At 54.1% G+C, this 10,789-nt stretch overlaps 1 protein-coding gene across 1 annotated transcript; it reads left to right on the top strand.

Moving 5' to 3' along the window:
* The first annotated feature begins 719 nt into the window (after window positions 1-719).
* Tmem86b (transmembrane protein 86B) lies at window positions 720-2,632 on the top strand. Its single transcript, XM_047528828.1, has 3 exons — window positions 720-840; window positions 1,017-1,263; window positions 1,948-2,632. Exons 1-3 carry the CDS (start codon window positions 724-726, stop codon window positions 2,328-2,330), a joined length of 747 nt encoding a protein of 248 aa, XP_047384784.1. The 5' UTR covers window positions 720-723; the 3' UTR covers window positions 2,331-2,632.
* The last annotated feature ends 8,157 nt before the right edge of the window (window positions 2,633-10,789 follow it).

Genomic DNA, 10,789 nt, shown 5'->3' with positions numbered 1-10,789 from the left:
GATTTCCAGGAGGAAATCTGCCCCCGTCCCCAGTCTGCACAGATCCATACCCCCTGTATTCCACATGCCCAAGCGTCCCTGGTCTGCACATGCCGGCTCAGGTGGGAACTGTGCCGAGTTGGCTCCTAACCAGATCCACCTGCCCTGCACAGCTGGGGATTTGGAGGCAGCAGGGAGCCCTGGGTTCTGGGGCCTTAGGTTCTCGCTAGTGGGAGGAGGGAAACTGGAATCCCTGCACTCATCCCCGGTGGGAAGCAGCGAGCTGTGCTGCTGGTGAATGGGTTTCCAACAAGACACATGACCTCCCAATACTGTCCACGTGCCGGTCCCCATCGTCCAGACGGGAAGGCTGAAGAGTGAGTATTCTGGCACGGGGCACAAGGACAGCATCCTCACTGAGTACTCCTTCAGCCGATGCTTGGCAGGGAGTGGGTTCAGGAGGCCCCCTCCCATCCCTTCCCAGCTAGCCCACTCCACTGGAATCCTGAGCCACCTGTTCTGATTGGCTGGGCACAGGACAATGGGAAGGGCACCTGTGGGCCTCACCCCACTGGGAGCAGAAACCAGGCCAGGTTCGTGTATGCTGGGCAGCAGCTGTGGGGATGGAGGGACCCCTGGGTCCTGTTAGTGGGCATCAGGCAAGGCTACTCCTGGGGTGGGGCAGTATCTCTCTGGACCCTGTTATCAGCCTGAGTCCACAGGACACTGGGTTAATGTGTAACCATGACCTCTCCCCTCCACCCCCTGACCTTACCAGCTCCCAGATACAGGCCACTCTGGTGTCACACCAACATGGACAGTGGGAAGGAAGTGCTGCTCCTGAAGACGCTTCTAGTCCAAGTGAGGGCCCAGCAGAGACATGGGACGTGGGGCAGGGACTGGGGTCCTCTGTCCACCCAGGAGGCTGAAGATCCTGGTCCCTGAATAGGTCCAGCCTGGGACGGCTCCTGTCCCAGGGTGGGGGTAAGGTGGGGAAACTGGGAGTCCTGAGTGTCAACCGGGCTTCCTCCCTGAAGCACCAGCAGGCACGCAGATGGCTGAGCCCCTTCATTGTCACCTGTTCCATCTACTTCCTTCTCTGGATTCCTGAGAGCCAGTCGACCTGTGTCAGTGCCCTGGTCAAGAGCCTGCCTGTGCTCTCCCTGGTGGCGTACCTGTGGGCCGTGTCCTCTGGCGGGAGCTATACCTGGCTCCTCCAGGGGGCTCTTGTGTGCTCGGCTGTGGGGGACGCCTGCCTTGTCTGGCCCGAGACCTTCCTTCATGGTGAGTGGGGAGTTGGTGACGCCGTATCTCGGGTCCTCACTGGGGAGTTGAGTTGGTACTGGGGCACGATCCTGCAGTACAGGGAGGCTCCCTGACCTACGCCGAATGAGGGACTAACAGCATATTGGGTGAGACAGTGAATAGCAGGGTGCAGCTTCGAAGTGGGGGTCAGACAGCGCGAGTTAGAAGGCAGAAGGGGCATGGAGGAAAGTGAGTTGGTTGAGCAAGGTTTTGCTGAGGAAGTGACCAGTAAGCCTTCTTGAAGGAGGTGCCCCATGCATGTGTTGGGGAGCACGTTCTGGGCAAGGAAATAGCTAGTGCAAAGCCTGGGGGTAGTGGCATATCAGTGCCTTTGTCCAAGTGGGCTAGGGTGGTGTGCAGAGAGTGACAGGTGGAGGACGTGGGTATGCCAGAGCATGGGGCAGGGCCTGGGTACATTTTAAGCGTTAGGGTTGCTCCTGCTGCTTTGAGAACTGATGGAGCAGCTAAGGGCAGGGAGAGGTTGGAACTACTGAGGAGGTGGCCCTGTCATCCCAGCAGACAGCCATGGCATGGCCAGAGTGGAAGCTGGTGAGACCATCCTTCTCTCAGAAGTGGGTGGGGGCCAGGGCACAGGGAGAGGCAGGACTTGGGTGGTTCTGAGGACGGCCACCTCACCTCTCTGGGCACCTGCCCTCCCCCCAGGCATGACCGCCTTCGCCGCTGCCCACTTCCTCTACCTCTGTGCCTTCGGCCTGTCCCCGCTGCAGCCGGCCCTGCTGACGCTCGCCATCCTGGCCTCTGTGGTGTACTACGGCCTGCTTCTGCTGCACCTCGAGCCGGACATGTTCCTGCCAGTGGCTTTCTACATGCTCGTCCTGACCACCATGCTGTGGCGTGGCCTGGCCCGGGGTGGGAGTGCTGGCTGGGGCGCTCTACTCTTTGCCATTTCTGATGGCATACTGGCCTGGGACATCTTTGTCCAGCCCCTGCCCTGTGCCCGCCTGGTGACCATGTCCACCTACTACCTAGGCCAGCTTCTCATCACCCTGTCAGTCCTCAAGAGCCTGGGGCTCAAGATGGACTGACCAGGAGCCAGATGCCAAGTCCCCTCCCTCCCCTCTCCCAAAGACTGACCCAGCCTGAGAAGCGCTGGCGCGCCTCGGATGTGGCCACAGGTGCTGTCTGTCTCAAGACATTTGTGTGCTCTTTGTGGATTTCCAAATCTGCCCCTGGCTTCAAGCTACCTTCCCTGGGTTTTGGCTCTGACTTGGGGCCTCTCAGCCAGACCCATGTTCTGCCTTCCCCTGTCTCCCCATCCACCTGCCCCTTCCCACGGCTCCCAATATGTTTTTCTTGTTGCCCAAGTAAAGTGAATATTGAAACGTCAGCGGCACCATTATTTTGGGAACGTGTCAGAGAGGAATGATCACAACCCATTAGAGCCCAAGAGGCAGCATGGTGCCCATGGGACCCTCTGGAGCCCTCAGGTGGGGGCATCCATCCTCCCCTTGCTACAGGGGGACTACAGTATGAAGGCCAGAAAGGACACAGCTTAGGGGGCACAACCCACTATAATTACAGTATCAGGAGTTGAGGTGAGGAGGGGACAGGTGACGAGGACATGTGATAGAGCAGGAAGGAAACCCAGGGGTGACTGCAGCTGTGTGACCTCTGCGACTGAGCACATGAGCTCTGCAGACCCAGCTTGACCTCCGCACCCCTGTGTGCTGTAGGAGCTCTTGCAGCAGAGGAGATGCGTGGTGGGCTCTCAGCGGCCAGGGCACAGCAGTGAAGGTGGGGATCGAATCTGCAGCTGGAGAAGGTGGAAGCAGAGGGATTCCCTTGAGGAAGGGGAAGATAGGAGGCGAGGAAACTCTGAGGGGGTGGACTGTCATGTCTGCAAGCACCACTTCCTGGTTTCCTGCCCTCCCTCCCACAGACCTCCCGAGGAGACTGGGAGGAGGAGATTGAGAAGACAGCAGCAGAGGGAAGTGTGTGTCAGTGCGAACCCGCAGACGTGGGGGACTGGTCTGGGAGTCGTGCTGTGGGTGGGTGCTTCCTGCCAGGACCCCCAGCCGGCTCAGGATGGGAAGGTGGGCTGGGGAGTCTGTATTTGGAGGAGAAAGGGCTGTAACCTTGGATTGCTGGGCCTGAGGTAGGAGGCTGGGATCTGGACCCCTGGGTCTGAGGGGGTTTCCTGACCCCTTCCCTCTCCCTGAGCTGTGTGGCCCAGCGCACAGTCATGATCAGCAGGAGCACAGGCACCACAAGCTGTGGCCTGGGACTCTGCCTCCTGCGTGTGTGCAGGAAGAGGGCTGCAGGGATGCCCTAAGTACACACGGGGTGCCAGAAACCTGTGCGCCTGTGTGGGTGCATGCAGTCACGTGCACAGAAAGTCCGGGACTGTTCCTTTGCCACCAGGGCTGTGTGTGACTGACATCCTCTGTAGGCAGAATGGACCCCAACACCGCTGTATCCTGATCCCCAGAACAGGAAATATGTTCCCTTCAGTGGGAAATGTGGCCTAAAGTTACTGACGGAATTGAGGTTGTTAATCAGCTGGCCTGAAGATAGGTTGTCCTGGTTATCTGGGCAGCCCCGTTATCCTAGGAGTCCTTTAAAAAGTGGTGGGGAGGCAGATTTGAAGAAGCCTGGCTGCTGGCTTTGAAGGTTAGAGAAGAGCCATGTTCTCCCCTGGAGCTTCCAGGAGGAACAGCCCTGCCTTCATCTTCACTTAAGTCAGTGAGACCCATTTCAGACTGTCTGAGCTTCAGTCCTGTAAGATAATAAATGGATGTAGTTTTAATGACTAAATTTGTAGTGATTTTTTTATAGCAGCAAATATAAAACTAATATCTCAGCCCGCCTTCTTGGATGTCATGAAGTGTTTCCTTAGCCGAAATCTGGGGCCTAGGCCTACTCTGCCTGGCCTCCCTCCCAGTTCAGCTGCTTACTGACCCGAAGAGCGTGTGTGCCTCCACATTCTAGTTTGCCAATGTGGGAATAAGAACAGTTCCAGGCTGTATGAGAGCCGCCTTGGCGCTGTGTCTCCAGCAGTCTACTGAGGAGGCTCGCAGGCCTCTCTCCTGTTGTCTAACCCTCCCATCCCTCTTGTCTGCAGCAGAACCAGAGGCTTTACAAGTCTGAGCACTTGTGCCTCCTGGGCTGGCCCCTCGGGTGGCACTGTGACTGCAGGTAGGCTTGCTGGGGAGCACTGAGGTTGGCCCTGCTGCTCCCTTGTGGGTGGCCTGCTCCTCCGGCTGGAAACCTGGGTCTTGAGCTGTTCTTACATGTGGCTCATTTGAGCTCACAGAGCTCAGGAGGTGCTGGGCCCAGTGTCTGCAGACCCAGGCGGTTCCTGTCTGGCTGTGGGTACTGCAGGGTAGCTTCCTCTCTGCAGCTTTCTGTCAGGCTCTGAAACTCCTGACAGAAACTCAAACTCTGGACGGTGGCTTTCCCCAGGGATTCAGCTCTTATCCTTGGCTTGGTCTCTGTTTTGTGTTGTGTTGGTTGTTCTGTTGGAGAGTTCTTCCACCTCTCTTCCGAGCCTTCTACTGTATTTCATTTTTATTTTAATCTTATTCTTAATTTCCCAGAGTCTTCTCCTGGTCTCTAGTTGTTTTTCACAGCAGCTGGTTTCTTCTATGCGTAAGTGGCTCTCTCGCGTTTTTAATCTGAAGCTCTCTGCTGGACTTGGCTTTCTTCTGTTTGCTCAGGAGTTCTGTGTTCTGCTGTCTGTTCTTTCTCCTTCGTAGTTCTCTGTGGTTGAGGTGTTTCCCGATCTGGAGCTTCTCCTGGGCTTATTCCTGTCTGGGTTTTTGCTAAGCTGAGCCTCATTTCCTCCTGCAGTACTCAGGTTTTCTATCTATCCATCAGTCATCTATCCATCTACTATCAATCATCTGTCACCTATCCAGGTACCTATGTAACTTTAAATGAGCTTTTTTAATTAAAAGGTTTTTTTTTGCAGGGGGTTGGGGATTAAACCCAGAGCTTGGAGCATGCCAGGAAAGCATTTTACCACAGAGCCACATCCCTGCTGTACCTGTCTGATCTTATGTATCACCTCTGTACCATCTACCTTCCTACCTACCTGCCTATTGTCTTTTTATCCAACTACTGCCAATCAACCATCTGTCATCTGTCAGCTAATGTCTGTCTGTATCTATCTAATCTGTCACCTATCGGCTCACTCAGCATTTATCGTCATTCATTCTCATTTCTCTCTCTTGCACCCTTACAGGCAATACAATAACTAGAGCCCCTTGCCTGCTCTAGTGGAGACTACCTTCTTATTTCTGTGACCATAGGCGAATCTTGCCCGTCCTGAGGTTTCGTTTTAACATTGATCCGGGCTGTGGAGGGCAGCAGTGCTTCGTTCCTTTTAGTTGCCAGACAGACACAGCTGTGCATCCCACATCCAGGTTGTTTCCAGCTTGGGGCTTTTATGAATGAGGGTACTATGAGCATTCTCCTGCAGGTTTTTGGTGGGCATGTTTTTATTTTCCCCAGTAAATACATAGGAGTGGAACTCCTGGCTCATAGGTTAGGATACGTGAGTAACCTTATTTTAAAAATGGTCAGTTCTCCAATTGACCGTGGAGTTCACAGCCCCTCCAGCAGTTAGCAGAGCTGCTGGGATTCCAGGCTTGCTCCACTGCGCCCAGCTCTTCTCCCTGTTGGTGCGTAGACTTCCCCTGGGTTTCCTGGAATGTGTCCTTTATCTGCCCTCTCTGTATGGTGAATGTTTTCTTCTAGCTTATGGCTTTTCTGTTATTTTCTTAATGATATCTTTGATCAGCAGAATTTTTTACTTGACAGAATTAAATTTATGTTTTTTTTCAAAATTTGTTTTAGTTGTTGATGGACCCAATATCTTTATTTTTTATTTTATGTTGTGCTGAAGTTCGAACCCTGCCTCACACGTGCAAGGCAAGCTCTCTATCACTGAGCCTAGCCCCACATTTATGTTTTTTTTCCCTTACAATGAATGCTTTGTTTCTTGCAGAGAACTCTTAGCCTATTCCAAGTCTGTGAAAATATCTTCATGTGCACTGTTCTGCAGCGTTTCAGTCCCAGCTGTTATATTTAGATCTGTGATCTTTTTTAGGTTAATTTTTGCAAAGCAAGGTTGAGATTGATTTACTTTCCCATGTGCCAGTCAGCTGCTGTGAATGTACCACACTTGGTTTGCCCTTTCATCAGTTGTTAGATTTTGAGTTGTTCGCACTGTGTGGGTGCAGTGAGGATCCTGGCACAAGCTTCTCATAGGTGGATGTGTTTTTTATCTCCCTGGAGCATATACTCAGGAGGGGGATGGTCCCTCCCTTTAGCCTTTGAAGGAACTTCCAGATGGTGTTTTTTTTGTCTTTTTGTTTTGTTCGCAGTGCTGAGGATTGAACCCAGGGCCTCGTGCTTGTGAGGCAAGCACTCTACCAGCTGAGCTATCTCCCCAGCCTGCTTCCAGATGGTTTTTAAAGTGGCTCCACCATTTTACATTCTCATCAGTAGGGAGCGTTCTGATTCTCCTCCTCCTTGTGCATACTCCATATTTGTCGTTTGGATTAGAGCCTCTGTGTTAGTCGGCTCTCCATCACTGTGACAGAGACCTGAGATTATCAAGTTATAAAGAGAAAGGCTCACATCCTGGAGGTTTCCAAGCTTGCCTGGTCGTTCCTGTCCCTTGGCCTGTGGCGAGGCGGCACGTGGTGGGAGAGCATGGCAGAGCAGAGCCTCCCGACAGGCAAGAGAGGAGGGTGGGCCTGGGTCCCTGCGTGGCATGCTCCCAGGACCTGAAGCCCTCCTGGCCTGCCCCTCAGAGGCTCTGCCGCCTCCCAGTGGCATCCCCCTTGACTGCTTGTGCCGGCTCAGGATCCAGAGCCTCGCACCCTGAGTCGCAGGAGTGCACCTCAGTATTTGCTCCTCGCTGTTCTTTACATTCAGAGGCAGCACTGCTGACTGGGGTTCTCTATGTGGCTGGCTGCTGAGGCCCAGAAGGGAAACTCCAGAAGGCTCATCTTCCTCTTTCGTGTGTGTGTGTGTGTGTGTGTGTGTGCGTGCGTGTGTGTATGTATTTATTTATTCTTTGTACCAGGCATTGAACCCAGGGGCACTTTACCACTGAGCCACAAGCCCAGCCCCCAGCCCTTTTTATTTTTTGAGACGACATTGCTTAGGGCCTCGCTGATTTGCTGAGGCTGACCTGGAACTTGTGATCCTCCTGCCTCAGCCTCTCACACGTGTGCACTACTGAGCCCAGCCGCTTCCACGTTTAGCAGGTGTGAATAATGCTGTTATTACTGTGGTGTACACACATCTGTTTGGGAAACTGTCCTTACTTCTTTGGGCACACACCATGTTTTCCATGGCAGCCACACTGTCACATTCCCACCACCGAGCACCAGGGTCCTCACCAAAACTTGTTTTCTTCTCCTCCTCCTTTTCTTTTTCCTTCTTTGTTCTCCTTCCTCTTTTCCTTTTTCTTACTTTACAGCACTGGGATTTGAACCTAGGGCCTGGTGCATACTGGGCAAGTGCTATACCACTGAGTTACAACCCTTTTTTAAATTTTGTTTTTGAGACGGGGTCTTACTAAGTTGCACAGACTGGCCTTGAACTTGTGGTCTTCCTACCTCAGCCTCCCGAGTAGCTGGAATCCAGGTATGCAGCTGTCCCTGGCTGTTGGGGTGTTTGGTCGTAGGCATCCTGGTGGGTGTGAGCTGGTAGATGTCTCGTTGTGGTTTTGCTTTTCACTTTGCCGATGGCTAATGATATTGAGCATCATTTCACATGCTTGTTGGCCATTTGTATATCTTCTCTGGAAAGCTATAAATTCAGGTCCTTTGCCTGCAATCCTGCTTCTCTCATGTTCGTCCCCATGTCCTCTTCCATCTTAATCTAAAAACGGCTTACTCTTCCTCCTGAGCGTCCTGTGTGCACCACACCCCTGTGGGACTGCTTGGCATCTCTTCCTCCCTGGGTCTCACCCTCACCTCCTGCTGGTGCAGTCGGTCCGTGCCACCTTCTCCACCGTCCTGGTCTCCGGTGGCTTTTTGCACCCTTCCTTAAACCTGGACTGACACTGAAAGTGCCTGGCATGGATCCTTCGTCTGTCCAGGCTTCTGTTCTGCTCTCGAGCTGGGTGGGGTGCCCGGTCCCCACAGTGGGGGTGAATGGGCACACTCCCTCAGGCCTCTTGTACCAGGGCACCGGGCTGTTTAGGGAGGCTGCAGCTACAGGACCTAATCACCTTCCTAAAGTGCCTTCTTTTAATTCCATTATCTTGGGGATTTGCTCTCCACATCTGAATTTGGGGCATACAGGTCTTCAGAGCACAGCAGATGGACCCTGGCCTTTCGGATGGCTGCTGGCTGCAGGACTGCTGGAGGAGGGCACCCTGAGTTGCTGGGTGCTGGGTCCTGGCTTGGGGCACTGGGTGTGGCATGTTTTGAACAACTAGATATTCTAACCACATTGGCCCTCCCGTCTCCCTCTGCACCCCTCGAGAGTTGGGAGGTGGAAGGGCTTGAGAAGCAGGGTCTTTGCCATTCCGTGTGCCACAGCACGCAGGGATGCATCTTGGCCGGGGATCTTGCCAGCTGCGTTGGGAGAAGTGAGGATGGCATGATGGCTTGGCCGAGGAGGACCAGGTGGGGGTGGGAGGACCAGAGTGCCGGGGACACGCAAACCCACCCCAGCCTGCTCCCGCTCCTCACCTCGGGCTCCACCAACACAGTCGGACAGTTCCTACTCTTACCAGCCCCCCTTTGAGTGCTGGCAGCTGTATTTTCGTGGGTAGGGGGCGGAGGCTGGGGACCATGGGGGATCTCACCATTTCCCAAGCTGGCCCTGCTCCCCTCGGGGTCCCCATCAGTGGAGCTGCACCCCTCTCGCTTCTCCACATGCCCGTGTGTCCCTGCACCACAGTGTCCTGGCCGAGCCCGGAGGCAGAGGAGGAGAGGGCTGCGGGCAATGCAGGACTTGGGCACAGCTGAAGGCCTGTCTCGGGATGCAGTTGGCACCACTTGGGGAAATCTGAACGAGGATAGCGAGGCCCCGTGGCCCCCACACCCACCACGCTCACCGAGCTGTCCCCTAGTCGAGTGGCGGCTGGGTCTGGCCTGGCTTTCCCATCAGGAGCATCATGGGCTGCTGGAAACCTCACTTTCCAGACCACCTCATACCAAGGACAGTGCCGGGAGGACTCGGCTGCCGGGTTCTTTCCAGGCTCCTTCACGCTGGCCTGGGGCAGCTGCATCCTTGTTTCCTGTGAGTTCTGACTTCAAGCCCCGAGTGGATGCCCAGTGAGCACCGTGCCTGGGGACTTGAGCGTGTACCGAAGCCTCAAGATACTGCTTTGGAGTGAGCAGCCTTGGGCACGCAAAGGTCACCTGCATCCAGGTCGCAGGCCGCAGCACCCTGCCCACGTTTGTACAGTGCTTCCCCAGAACGCAAAGCTACCAGCTGCCACCAGGAGGGGGCTCTGTGCCCACAGCCCCACCTTGACTTCCTCAATATGGGGAGGCAGACTCTGGTCGGTCACCTCCTGGGTCTTTCAATCCTGATTCCCCACAGACAGGAAAGAGGAAAACCATGGCAGGATTGGGTGAGGAGCGGGCAGCAGGGTGGGCAAGGAGCAAGCAGCCTGGAATGGCTCACGGCATGGTGCCGAGGGAGGGGCCAGACCAGGGAGGTGGGAGTGGCCCAGCTGGATCTCCGTGGTGGATGCTGAGATCTCGACCCTAAGGCTTGATCAAATTCCAATCGACTGGTATTTCCTGAGCCTTCATTGGCTTCCAGGTGGGGAGTTGGACTGTTTCCAGAGATGAGTAGACTTGTCTCAACCTTTAAGAAGCTTGACCTGTGCCTGTAATCCCTGTGACTTGGGAGGCAGTGGCAGGCAAGAATGGGGCCAACCTGGGCAACTTAACAAGACCCTGCCTCAAAACATAAAGGGGGCTGGGCTGGGGCTCAGTGGTAGAGCGCTTGCCGAGCACATGTGAGGGGCACTGGGTTCAATTCTCAGCACCACATATAAATAAATGAATAAAGGTCTGTCAACAACTAAAAGAAATCTAAAAATAAATAAAAAGAGGATGTAGCACCCCTGGGTTCAATCCTCAGCACCCCCCTCACACTCTAAAATTCCAACTGTGATAAAAGAAAAGAAAAATAGGCAACCCACAGCCTATTAGATTAAGAGAATTGGCTTAGTTATACTCCAAACACGGGAGGGGGTGGCCAATTGTATACAGGTCTGCCAAGAGTAGAAGGAGAAGGAGGCATTGGCTAATAGAGAAAGGACTTACTAGGCAGGGTAACAGCATGTGCAAAGATCCTGGGGTCTGAAACAACTGGAGTGCCTAGGAAAAAGGTGTGGGATTTCTTTCTGTGCAGCCGAGTGAAGCCAGGAGAGGAGGAAGAGGTGAGCTGGCAGTAGACCCAGAAATCTGCACTATCAAGGTGAGCATTCTTTACATTCAGTCAACAAATATGTATCGAGAAACTAGCAAGTTCCTGTAAGTGTCTCTTCCAGTGAAGGGAC

Source organism: Sciurus carolinensis, chromosome 16 (assembly GCF_902686445.1).
Source record: "Sciurus carolinensis chromosome 16, mSciCar1.2, whole genome shotgun sequence".
NCBI lineage: Eukaryota > Metazoa > Chordata > Mammalia > Rodentia > Sciuridae > Sciurus > Sciurus carolinensis.
Note: the sequence above shows the minus strand (reverse complement) of the source record. Positions and strands in the feature narration are given on the sequence as shown.